The 13,227-nt window shown below is 42.8% G+C and overlaps 1 protein-coding gene across 1 annotated transcript in view; it reads left to right on the forward strand.

The window, feature by feature from the left end:
- Positions 1-4,757: 4,757 nt before the first annotated feature.
- STAB1 (stabilin 1) overlaps positions 4,758-13,227 on the forward strand; it is a 67,170-nt gene continuing 58,700 nt past the window's right edge. The window contains exons 1-3 of the mRNA XM_050904418.1: positions 4,758-4,851; positions 10,610-10,746; positions 12,240-12,355. Of these exons, the coding sequence (XP_050760375.1) occupies positions 4,771-4,851; positions 10,610-10,746; positions 12,240-12,355 (334 nt within the window). The 5' untranslated portion in view covers positions 4,758-4,770. The remainder of the gene's footprint in view (positions 4,852-10,609; positions 10,747-12,239; positions 12,356-13,227) is intronic.

Consider the following 13,227-nt stretch of genomic DNA (forward strand, 5'->3'; position numbering starts at 1 on the left):
GAACTCCTAGCATCTCTGAAGTTGTTGAAAATGCTGAGATAGTGGGATGCCAAATCTCATCTCTCTCATGCTGTCTCAGGCAGGCACTGCGGTGCGATCCTTGGCAAACTGTTTGGTATAGCTTTAATCAAGCATGTTACAGGCCCTTTCTATCCCTTATAGATAACAGCACGTGAAGGATAAGCAGCACCACCATGGGAAAACACACTGCCTCTTCAGTGATGCTGATGTGAGCAGGTGCTGAGTTTCAATAGCTCAGCCTTTTTGTTCAAACAGTTTTACTCAGACTTCTAATTCGTATTGAATATCTGTGGGGAATTTAGTGCCTGACTCTGCCAGTACAATCCCAGAGCACTTCTTAATAGATAAGAAAGGTATAAAAGTAAAACGAAGAGATGGGAATACGTAGCTGGCTTCCACTGCAGGAGTATGTATAAAGGAACTGGGAGTCAATAGCAATAAATGGGCCAGGACTTACAGCATTTATGTACTGACATTTGTACTGCTGCCCTTCGAGGTTTTGAACTAACAGGATGTGAGCAGCTGTGATAATTTCTTCCTGAATCGCACAACATTGTGCGCGGGCAGCTCTACCTGTCTGCTTGGAATTGGACTAGTGCATGTGTGAAAGAGAGATAAACAGACTGCTACTTGCTGTGTGACCCTTCTGGTTTTTTTGCTTTTGTCAGCAAACTTTAAAATTCCTGTTCCTTCCAACTTGCCAAGAGAAAAAAATACGAAAAAGGTAGGATTGCATCCTAGCCTCTGCACCAAGAGCCTCAGGGGTGTATTCAGTAAGTATGGTACATCTGGCCCTCTTCCTACACACAAGCACTTCTGGCTTGGTCTGTTTAATCCTTTGCTAGTACCTCTTCAGACTCACAGCCTTCTTACACTTATAATTCAGAGCGAAGAGACTCTATGTTCTTTCCCAGAAGAGTGGAATGGGAGTCCGTTTCTCTCTGCGGATGTAACCAGATGGTCAGCTTCCACAGAAGCTGTGTGGCAAGGTAGACTGAATGGTAAATCATTTGTCTTGGCTCTGTAATTTCTGTAAAGATTGCTTAAACAAAAGATTTCAATAGCAGGAAATTGCACAAGCTAGCCAGGGCTGCACACACTTCACAGAGAAGGGCTGGTGACCCAGCATTTTAAAACGTAGCGTGTGACACAGGCAGGGAGGCTGGAACAATTTGTAGCTGTATCCTTTGCCTTTACCCAGGTGACTTTTTTTTTTTTTCCCATGGAACAGGTTGAGTAGTTTTCGCCAGCAGTTCCTCAACTCTGAATGTTAATGTATTCACAGAAAAAAAACGCCAGGTCTTAGATAAGTTACATTAGAGGACACAACCTTTCATCAATGCATAAAGCAAAAAGACTGAGTGAGGAAAAAATCCTGAGCGCTGCTGCTTACCAACAATCTGCTGATGATTTGGGAGACTGAGACCACAAGGTAAATTACTAGTGTTTTGTAGATGTCATCTGTGTCACGGCCAGAAGTTGAAGATTGTGCTTCTGAGACCCACGTCTGTGACTTCAACTGCTAAACCAGCCGCCTTCTGCTGTGTGGGCAGGAGACACTTGACTGATAAGTCAACCTCCATGCTTTCCAAAACAAACAAAAGTCCACGTGCTAAACCTCACAGATAAACACACTGGCAGGCAGTTGACAACTCCTGCTGTACATTTTAAAATTGGATTTGCACAATCCTGTTTCAATCAAACATTGACTAGGACATGAATGAAAACCTTCTACCCTGCCTGCACAGGGCCGTTTGCATGCTCTGTCATCAGATCCTTACAAGCCTTGCCTATAAATTTTCCCTTTGATAAAGGTTTTTTTTCCCCAATTTTCCTGTCTCACATATTCTTTTAATTGCTAGTGACGTAGCAAGTCCTGTGGCTTCATTCTTAATGCACTACTGGGTATTTCCTCTGTAAATTCAGGACAGTTTAGAAGTATGTTGAGCTCTGACATCTCAGGATCTTGCTTTGTGGGACTTTGGGGGATTGAAATGCTTTGTGCAGATGCCAATGTATATGAGCTGGTCTCGGATAGAAATGAGTGAGGGAACTGGTTTTTTATTTAACAATTTTGAAGGGTGTTGGACAAAACAGTGGAATAAAAAAATTGATCCAATGTATTTTGCCTCTAAGGCATAAGCTTTTTGTTGATGTCATCCATGAGAAAATCCATCTACCTGCCTAGGAGGAGTCCATCTATCAGAAGAGAACAGCAGTAGTGTAAGTGGAGCAGTAATTTGTGTTTATTTTGCCCAGTTTTGCTCCCTGTGCTGTTTCCATGCCGGTGTTGCCATCTTTGGTGATACTGGCACTGCGAGCACGTTGGCATCTTTCCACTGTGTACTGAGCAGTATTAATGGCTCTTGGCCACCCATTAATTTGGAGGTGGTTGGTGCTTCACCTTCTTACTAATTCCCAAAATCACACAGGTCCAAAGTTGATGCAGGTTTTGGTGTTCCAAGTCCAGCAGCAGTGATCAGCAAAGTAAGTTTCCATTCTCTGAGAGCAGTTCGTACACAGTGGCTGAAACATGCTGCCTGTGCCGCTTGATCAGGAAAGCAGCATCTGATGACAGATGACCTTTTGATTTTTCAGTTTATGCGCTGCTGCTGTACATTGGCACTACTCAGTGTTTGCATTTTTAGCCCATATATTGCTGTTGTATTGCTTGCCTTTAAATGATGTATGGTCAGATAAGGAAGCTGGCTGTGAATCTTTTGATGTTGCTGTGAATCTGATTTATTTAATTCAGACAGGAATTTCACCAAGCCTTTCTCTCCCTTCCCTTCCTAGTTTCCTTGCAGTAGGTCAGATACAGTGATGATAAGCAGCAGTGGAAAGCCTTGGAATCGGTCTTTGTGTGTCCTTTTTCCCCTGTACCATTTTCAGTGTTGAGCCATTTAGAAAACGGTCTGAAAATTCATTAAAAGATGCCCATGCCTCTTCAAGTGCCTCAGGGTAAGCTATTTTCACCTTAAAAGCCTATCAGCTATCTGTGGATGCCCAGTACTGGTAACTTAATCCCTATGTCATATAGCCAGCTCTAGGAAAACCCATCAACAAGCAGTGAACATCCTTCTAGGCTGCTTGTTTTAGCTGTGTACGCCTAACAGGTAGCATGGAGCAGAGAAGCAGTCTCATTCTTCTGTTTACATGGCCAGTCTAGTACCATGACTGTAGGTAAAGAAAGCATTGTCCAGCTTCCATACTAACGTCCCCCTCTACAAGAACGTCCCCGCTGTCCATTTGCAACTTTGCCATCCCACTAGAACTGGTCTGAGCTATGTTGCCTCTGCCTCGTTTCACAGATCTGCAGGGTACCAAAGGGTTTCCAGAGCTGTGTGAACCCTCTGACCTTGACAGAGTGGCCGTCTGTTGGGCAGCGATGGTCCCAGGGCTGCAGTTGTCCTGTAACAGGACAAGTGGGCTGAGTCGTCAGTTTGAGCTGTGGGCTGGTACTTCTCACATGGGTTGCAGTGGATGGTTGTGTGCCTTATCTGCTTCCTGTTAGTGCAGGATATATAATAGTGCTGGCTGTTCATCATGCTGGGTGTCTCTGTAGGATGGAGGAAGAGGTAAAGCACAATTAACAGCACTAGTAAGTACAGCAGTTCTTACATACTTTATATGTTAATGTGGGTATCTTTGTGTGTCTGTAGGGGGCAAAAAAATACTAATGCTCTCAATTATTCATGTAAACAGGAGCATAGCTTCTTATCCTGGTTTCATTTAGGCACCTTCATGTACTATTAATGGCTCAAAAATTAAAAGACCCTTCATTGCTCAGTAGGATTTGTTACTGACAGAAATAGTCCTTAGACTGCTCAGTACAGTGGGTCCTCTTGGCAGCATAGGCAGACAAAGTCCATGTAAAATCTGTCGATAATCAATTCTTGGTTGTTTGTAATGTTCAAAAGGAGAAAATAAATTGCAGACCATACCTCGGACTAGCATGTATTTTTTTTAATCCCATTTTAGGACTTTCCTATTCTGAGTGCTATGGAAGTGCTCCTTGGATTCATCAAGCTGTCAGCAGAGAGTTTGGAAAATTATGTATTTTGCCATTGCTGCCATAGCACCTGCAAAAATGTGATGCTTTTCTTGCTGAGAAACTCAAATATTTTAAATAAATATCAAAGCCTACCCAAAGCGCTTGATTGAGTGATACGATGTGCTTACATTATTGCTCTGAAGTGCAGTACATCACTCGCATTGCTTTGTTCTTGCATACTTTGGGATAGGCAATGGTCAGGTCTGCCTTCTGTTTAAGGTGGTGTGGACATATTAACATCAGTAGTAAAAGCAAATTAACTTACCTTTCATGAATTCATGGTATTTAAGTTTGCCTTAGATTTGCCTGCAGTTAAGCATACAGTTAACCTCTTTTCATTCCAATTAGTTGAAGACTAAGGATTTCCTTCCTTCTGTTTTGAACTGATATGTAAGAGGAAATCCGTAGATGTTCCTGTTTTGAGTAAACTTTTTACTAAGGAGTTCTGCTTGTGCATTTAAAAAAAGAATAGAAAGAAAGAAAAAGGTGGTATTGATTCAGGCGTAACACTAGAAGTAGCAGTTCCTCTTCTGAAGGCTTTGCAGCCAAAGAGCACAGTGCGAAAATGCTCTCTCCCTGTTTACTTTTAACCTCTGGTTTGTCTTGGATCTGATTCTTAGTAGGCGGTCTTATCTTACAGAAATTGCAGCCTCTATCGCCACCCCTTTTGTGGAAAGGGTCCTGCCTGTAAAAGCATGAAAATGCATCCTCCTGGGTTGCTGTTTTTCTTCTTAGCAGCATACTTCACTCCCACAGCTGACTGCCAGAGTCAGAAGGTAAGTCTGTGAGTCTTTGTTTAAATGTTCATTGAATGGTTCTTCATATTTGGACGGTTGTGTGTTATGAAAGAGTCCTCCCCAAAACTCCTTTTTTCATTTACATTTAGTTAGGTGCAGAATAACTTCCATAATTAAACTTTAGGACTGTAAGGTATCTTCTCTGCTTATGTGCGGGTATGTGTGTAGTCTAAACTGAGGAACTAAAAATAAAGTTGAAGGGAGCTGCTTGAGTTTTAGATCAGATTTGTATTTATGTTCAGTACTGAACGCAAAAGTAGTAATATGAAAGGAATATACTCGGAATCTTTGTCTTCTGCTATTTTCAGTATGTGTGATGGGAGCTTAGCATCTGGCAGGACAGGTCCATAAGTTTCCCAGGAGAATTTTATTAAAAAATTTTTTTAAATCTCATCAAATTGTTGCTTTGCAACAAGGTAAATACCTTTGTTTCAAGTACGTTTCCCAGCAGCTCCCCAATGAGGAGTGTGGAATACTTTCCATTTTGTTTCAATTTTGTTGATTTTCTTTTGATTCCTTTATCTCCGTTCTTGTGTTTGGCAGCAACATCTAGAAGAATGTATGATGCCTTTGTAGATCTGTTCTCTAGGCTCCATGGTGAGGCATCCCAGTTTCTGTAGGCTAGAATTCACACTAATTCGTACTATATTGTCTTCTGCCGTCGCCCTTCTTGTGTCCTGCTGTTGGAGGAATGAACTGGCCTACAAAGTCAGAAGCTGTGTGGGGCATTTGGAAATCTTATTCCCTGGGGATCTGAGCTATGGAAGAGTTGTCTTGTCTTGAATGACAAAGAGCGGCCTTGTGGGGAGTGGACAGACCTGTGCTGAGGAAGGTGCGTGTTGAGTCTGAAAGACGTAATTTAGAAAAAGCCAGAGCACTGAAAAGATGCTTCAGTGTCAGAACTTAGGGTGGAAGCTTTTGTATAGACCCTTTCATAAAAGGGCCATAAATGACTAATAAGCATACAAATAAGGTAAGAACGTCATGAACCTGTAGGCTTGTAGGATCATTAAGGTGCCTTGAGCACAAACATGAAGAAGTGTCTCTACTGGTGGTTTTTGTTTGGAGGCATGGGTTCCAGGCAGATGGGTTCCCATGTAGTAGTCTGTTCAGAGGCGTGGGCTCACATCTTCAGCTGGTGTAAGTGGAAATTTAGGTCTCTTCACTTTGAGACACTGTGTTGATTTCTATAATCACTGAGGTGTCTGGCTTGGTGTGAAATAGTTAAAATCTCAGGTAATGAGTACCCACTCACAGAGAAGTGAAATGTTTTGAATCACCTCTGGAGCAGTTTATTTAATCCAGGAAAAATAACTCCCTTTTAGAGTTTTTTCCCCAAAAGGTTCCCTCTTTTTGGAGAAAGAGAATAAACATTTGAAAGGTTATAATGGGAGGTAAGGAAAAATAAGGGTCTAATGAAGTCTTTGCTAATAGTTTAGGATGGCCATTGGATCTGATTGCAATAAAAGTGCTGTGATTCCACAAGAGGCCTCTGTTGGCTTGCAGGAGCCTTGCAGGGGCCATGAAGAGAGAAAAGAGATTTTGTGCTAGCTGTTTTTCAGCGATGTTACCTCAGGGCTCTGATTTGATGGCTCAAATATGACAGCAGATCTGTTAGCCTGATTTGTTTTTTTTATACCTCTTGGTATGGGCTGGGGAAGATGCAGCAGATGTGAGAACCATGAAAGTTTTTCTGCTGGGAGGAGGCCAGTCCCAGGCTGTGCTGGAGGAGGAATGGAGGCAGGTGGGAAATGAGGGGAGTGCTCTCTGCATCCCTGTGCCTCCAGTGCTCTGCAGCTGAGATGGTGGGAAACATCCAGGGCAACAGTAGATCTTGTGTTATGTGATCTCTGAGCTTGATTGTTCATCCTCGTGCTGAAAAGTGTCTTCCTTGGACAAATGCGAAGGGTTTGTGTGTCCACAAGCCGCTGGTCTGTTCAGCTAAAGTGTTATTGAGAACTTCTTGGGGAGGTACATGACTATAATGACTCAAGCATGTGTCTACAGCTCTGTTTTGTAAAGGGCAAATGCACTGGAAACTTGGTGATTCATTAGATAATGACTTTCCAGAACTGGCTCCCAGGATTGTTGGAGCCAAACACTGACGTCCAAATGTGTTTTTCTTTCTTCCTCAAAATTTTGCCATGCAGAAGGATTTGTGTTATGGTTTGGGAGGAAAAGATAAAGGGCAAAATGAGGGGAATGAAACTAGCCCTTAAAAAAGAACTCCACAGCTTATTCTCTTGAGGTGGAATAAGAGAAACATGAGCACTTGAGAAGTAAGGGACATCTGTGTCAGAGTGAGAGGAGGGAAGGAAACACTGCAGCATCCGGAAGCTCAGATATGTCTTGGCTAAGCACAGAGGGCAGTGGCTGCTCATGTACATGCATGTGTTTGAGTGCAGGGAGAGAGCACAGTCCAGTCCTGGCAAGAGAGAGCTCAGTGTGGACAGAGGCACCCTGGCTCTTAACTTCTTTCAGCTACAGCTAGATGTCTTCTGCTTTAAAAGCCTCCCTTAATTTTGAAGCTGTTTGAGAGCACCAGTCTTCCTTTTCTGTTGTTTTGTATCCAAAGTGTGGTACAGTCCAGGCTCATGACATCATCTGATCAGAACAGTGACTGTTTTCACCCCCTTTCCCTGGCATAGCCACCGTGCACCTCACTGACTCTCGGTCCACCAGGCAGCATTGCTGCATCACAGGGGCAGACATTCCCTCTCACTGCTTCCTCTTCAGCGTCTTCAAACTTAGAAACAGCAGTCACAGGTAAGCCCAAGGGAGCACTGCATCATTGTTTTCCACGAAGCTGTGTGCCAGGAGCCACCTCTGACTCAAACTCCTGTCTATCTTTCATCCTCTCAAAAATTTGAGTCTCAAAACTGTTGCATTTATGTCCCTTGATTCCCTCTTCTGCTTTCCTCAGAAGCAAAACACTCCAGAAAATGACTGCTTCATCAGTTCTGTCACTCAAATAAGAAGGGAAATATTTTTTTTTTTAAATTATTTTCCACACAGCTGTTTTCTTCCTCTTTCCTCCTGCCTGTTGCTGCTGACACAAGCATATTTCCTTATAAAAAGGGGAAGATCTTACTGGAAACCTGCCTAAAGCTCATGAAGTGTCCCGGGAAGGTAGGGTAGGGGGAATTCCACAATAATTGTCTTGTCTTAGAGGCCTGCAAGTAATTAAAGATGCCAACAGAGAGGAATGACAGCCCTTCTCCTCTCCCAGTGTCCATCTCCATTTAGAAATGGAGCTACATTGATGAAGGAAAGAGAAGGAAAATGGAATAATGTGTGAATAATCGTGTCTTCCTCCACCACCATGACACAGAACACATTTTTAATGGTCCAACTGTGTCTAACAGCTAGCTCCTGATGTGTGGAAGTAAAGATGAAATAGAAGATTGGAGAGCTTTAATTTAGTGTTTCGTTCTCTACTGTTTGTGTGGTCTTTTTCATACAGATAGGGTGGCTCAGACATTTGATAAAGGTTTGTGGGGTAATTCTGACAACATTAACATCATACCTCATGGGAACGTGTCCACCGCTGTGTTTCTTCCTTGGGTGTCTTCCCATTCCTCTTTCTGAGGCATTGTCTCAGTGAAGGTTAAAGCTGGGATTTGATGGGACTAGAAATGCAGGAGATGTACTGTTCTGTCAGAACCGTGTGCCTGGCTTCAGCTGGCTCCTTTCAAAAGCCCAGCTTTAATCTGGAGTCCTAATTTGTACTTGAATCAGCTGGTTGGATGGACTTCTTCCCTACCCCATCAATGGCACTGCTGATCTTTTGAGACAGAGTACTCCAGAGGTAGCACCTCGTTTATCCATCCATATTGGCTGTCTTCTCTGTTTTGCTCCATGAAAAAGGGGAAATCTCCTCTGGCTGCACTGTGTGCCAGTGAGGTGGAAACATAAGGAACAGCAAAGCTGATCTCTGTCCTGCTGGATAAAATTGGTAAAGCTGCTGCTTACAGGACATGGATAGGTGGATTGGGTGGATCTCAGATTGGTTTTCAGCTGTTTATAATGCAAGGGAGTCCTTGGCATAACAGGTTCCTTGGGGATTCTGCCACCAAAGGAACTGGAGGTTACTGTACAGTAAGGAAAGCCCCAGATGCACAACTAGAAATTAATATCCATGTGAAGGGCAACCACAGACACAGAAATCACTTTCTTCATTGGGCGGGCAGCATTCTTGCACAGATGGCTGCAGAAGATGGATCCATGAAGAAGAGAAAAAGCTCAACAATTCCAGGCAGAGGGAATATGGGTGTGAGTCAGGAAACTGTTCCAGGGAAATGTCCCTGTGGACCTGGGACTTGAGGGTTATCTCTCAGGAGCTTTTCCTGACAGGGTCTGCTGGCTGTCCTCTGGGAGGGCCTTCCTGAGCTATTGATAACTGATGGGAAGCCATGGGCTTCCGCCCTTGCCTTGAGGCAAATGTATGCATTTCGGCTTAAGTTCAGAGGAAGGAAAGCTGAGATTGCTGATGGGAATCCAAAACAAGGAGTTCTGGGCACAGGAGAGCTGCTATGTTAACAGCATTGTTCAGGATTGGCTTAAAAAATCCCAGATCAAGGCCTCCTCCCAAAATTTGATCTAGTGTTTTTATTTTTAGAAAATACAGTGCCTGTAGAGGCACAGTTGAGGTGAGCTGTGTGGGTCTTTTCCAGCCAGTGACCTTTTGGGGCAAACACAGCTCGTGCCTCCCAGCTTTTCTCTGCCATCGTCAGTGGTAAACATTGTCTTTTTTTAAAAAGAGCAATGAGGTTTCCGTGCAGTTGCTTGACTCCAGGAGTTTAGAAATTCAAGGAAACGCTTTTGGGGTAAAATCATGAGCTTTAATGACAAGTTGGCATATGATGATGATTATTCACTCTGAGGCTGTACTTTTTTCATCTGCTCTGGCTGCGTTTCATTTGGAGAAGCAGGATTGGTGGGTACAGGGATACAGAAGAGCCCTGTGAGGAAACCTGAACCCCTAAAGTTATTCTGGTTGGGTGGAAGAACTCGTGCTGAATTTGTCACCAACCATGTGAATTATCCAAGTCTCCTACCTGATCTTCTTGCCAATGTTAGTCCTTCTCACCTAGGGTCAAAGCATCACGGGCCATCCAGGTGGTCAGAGAGGTGCAGAGCACCTTTTCTTTTAATCCACCCCCCCAGCCCCCCGCCCACCTTCTCAAAGACAATTGCCATGAGAAATATTTGTGTGAGCAGCTCCTGGGCTCTGGGAAATAGACTGAACTAATGCATTCGGTTCTTCAGACCTGTGGAACAGCAGTGAAACCACCAGTGAACTGGATCATATCAATGGCATGGAAAAGAGAAATGCTCTGCTGCATTTTAATTTAGTGTCTTCTGGCAAAGGTTATTAATTTAGGGCTTGTCCTCACATGCCGCTACCACAGCTTAAATTAACAGTGCACAGTTATGATTATTTTAGAAATAGTTAGAATTTTTGTTGTGAGGCGTAGGGGAAAGATAAGATAGCTGTGATCTGCCCTATTGCCTTCTAACTGAGATCCAAGTGGAGTAGCATGCAGCAGCATGACATGATGGTTTAGCCCATGTGAGTGTGTTGTGTACCTCCCAGCAGCTGCACTGGTCACTGCCCTCCTCAGTGGTATCTAAAGAATGGTGCAATGTTTATAAAGATATTAAAGGTTGGCAAGATGAGTGGCTAGGGTAACAATTTAATTTTGGGCTTATTTCCGATCCTTTTTTTCTTTTTAAGTTAAAATCCGTACGATGCAATGTCAAGACGATGTTTACCTTGAATACAGCGTGTACTGCTTGTGCTGCAGCGCCTAAAATGTTATGTCCAAGAGGCTGGTTAAAGACCACCCAAGGATTAGGAGTGAGGGACTGCAGGTAAGGCCTATTTCCTAACCCTGTTAAGGTTTTGGTGCAGCCCTGCTATGCAAGGAGTAGTGTGTATGCCTTCAGGAGAACACATGTGTTTTTTGAGCTCTAAAGATTCAAGGAGTTTTGTTTTCAGATGCATAAAAATGGATTTATGGCCCCTATTATTGTTGCTTTTGTGTCCTTGCAAATCACACGGACTTTTTGCTGGGCATAAGATTCTATATACACAGAACAAATTACATGATAATTACCTCTAACTTGCCCTAAACAACCTGAGTTTGCTAATCCTGCTGTAGCAACTTAACAGAGGTCTGTCTAGCATAGAAACCTGTTTCAGACCCAGAATTCCATAGTGGATTATTAGGAAAATAATATAATGATAGTTCCCCTTGTATATCCTCCCAGCTTCCAGCAATAATCCTCTGAACTTTTTACCTTCCTAGTTCGCTTTATGGCAATTGCTTGTTCATGTGTTCCTTGCTCTTATTCTGTTGAGCTTGGCTCTAATAGGAAAAGGGTGAAGGAAAACTGAATTTACCAGGAAGTTTTTAAAAATGAAACACTATAGATTATTGTTTGCATATCTATTCAGTAGTGAATGTTAACTGTTAATATATAGCTCCATTGTCTACTGTTTTCTGTGATTCACTGTTCTGTCGAAATACTTTAAAAATAGCTGTAGCAGTTTTGCAGTTTATAGCAGTTTTTGCACAGACACGCATAGGAGTCAGATTGAAGCCAAAGCGGCAGCGCTATTGAGACAATTTCAAAGTTCCTTTTGGGAAGGATGTTGTGCCAAAAATAAAATGAAGTGTAAGAATAATGTGAGTGTATGCAGCTTTTCTGAGTGTTATCTGCTCTTGTGGTGGTTGCTGGACAGACCCAAGAATAGTTCTGGACTGCATACGTGCAGAACAAGAGACACTGCCACCAAGGACTTACCCTGTGTGTAGAGGTGATGGATGAAGGGTTGAAAAGAAGATGCTTCTTTGGGGGATTTAAGGGGTTTGTCCAAGATTGAATAGAGAATCTGTGAATAACACAGCCATTAAATCCAAATTTCCAGAATCCCAATCTGGAATCTTTAGTGCAAGACAGAAAGGGACAAGTCCTGCAAGGAGATTTTGTTCTTTCAAGGTTATTTTAGGTGTAAAGTCGAATGTTGAGTCACCCTGGAGATCCTAACTTTGTTTCTATGCTGTCTAACCCTCCAGCATCCAAGGTTTCTGTCCTGATAACCTCAGATTGCTCAAGGTCCTGTCTCATGTCCAGTCTGTGGCAGATTTCTTGTAAGCAATCTTTGAGGCTCAAATCAATGGGCATCCTTAGAGAAGACATAACCCAAGTGCAAACTCTTATGTGCATGTATAGCAGAGGGAATGAGCGCCCTTCCTTCCAGTCAGAGTTCAGTGCACTGCAATGTGGTTGCTTAGAAACCCTCCAAGAGGCGTGCGGTATATTTGTGTTGTAATCATGAGTCTTGGATTGTTCTTTTTAAGATACACTGTCAAGTTAGGAGAAAATACCCTTTCCCAGCCAGGGTGCCATCACATATGTAAGAAGGAAATTGAGGAGAAAAAGTGCTGTCCAGGATTCTGGGGTACGGAGTGCTATGGTAAGTTTTTCATCTTTTTATGACACTCTGTAGCTGTTGAATAAGTCAAACCAGTTTTAATAGGAGGCATTAAATATGCATTGAGGTGATTAATTTTCATTATTCCTCGAATACTCACAAGATCTCCATTATCTGTCTGGGAGGTTCAGAATATAATGGGGAAGGAATCTCTTTGCTTCAGATGACTTGAATCCTCTTACATTTAACACATAACATAACCTCCTTTGGTGGAACTTCCTTTTGTCTCTTCTTTAAAAATAAGCTTTTGGAAAGGGATGTTTTTGTTCCTCTTTAAGAAAGTTTCCAAAGGAAGAGGAAGATACTTCTTTCTGATGTCCCTCTAGTCTGCAGTGCGTGTGCCACGTGTGCTCCTGTATAGTCTGGAGTTAGTCAGCCATTCAGCCACAGAAAATACTTGGCAATTCCAACCCAAGGTGAAAATAACCATCCCAAAGCTCCCACTGAGGTTTATACCAAGTAATGAGAATTTGTTTTGTCTTGTCTCAAAAATCCAAAAGCAAGACCTACTAAGCTAAACACTTCTCATATGATTGAGTGATTGCTGGAATATGGAAAGACACTCTTCAGTCCTGCAGAAAATGGGAGATTGTTTGAGTGCTTGAGCCTGTTCTCACACAAAGTGGTTTAAATAAACAACTGGCTTCATCAGAGGAATCACATGCCTAAAACTATCAGAAATAGTCTCCAGAATTTGGAGGTACCCCACTCCAAAGATGTGTGGACCATTTTTTTCTGAGCACACTTCCAGCTCTTCATGAAGTCAGGGAGAGCTGAAAATGCTCAGTATCTTTGCAAAGCAGGCTCCTGTCTGTCCTGAGTTTCACAAGTGCCCTCATGTTTGATACTACCTG

Source organism: Gymnogyps californianus, chromosome 13 (assembly GCF_018139145.2).
Source record: "Gymnogyps californianus isolate 813 chromosome 13, ASM1813914v2, whole genome shotgun sequence".
In the NCBI taxonomy this organism is placed as follows: Eukaryota; Metazoa; Chordata; class Aves; order Accipitriformes; family Cathartidae; genus Gymnogyps; species Gymnogyps californianus.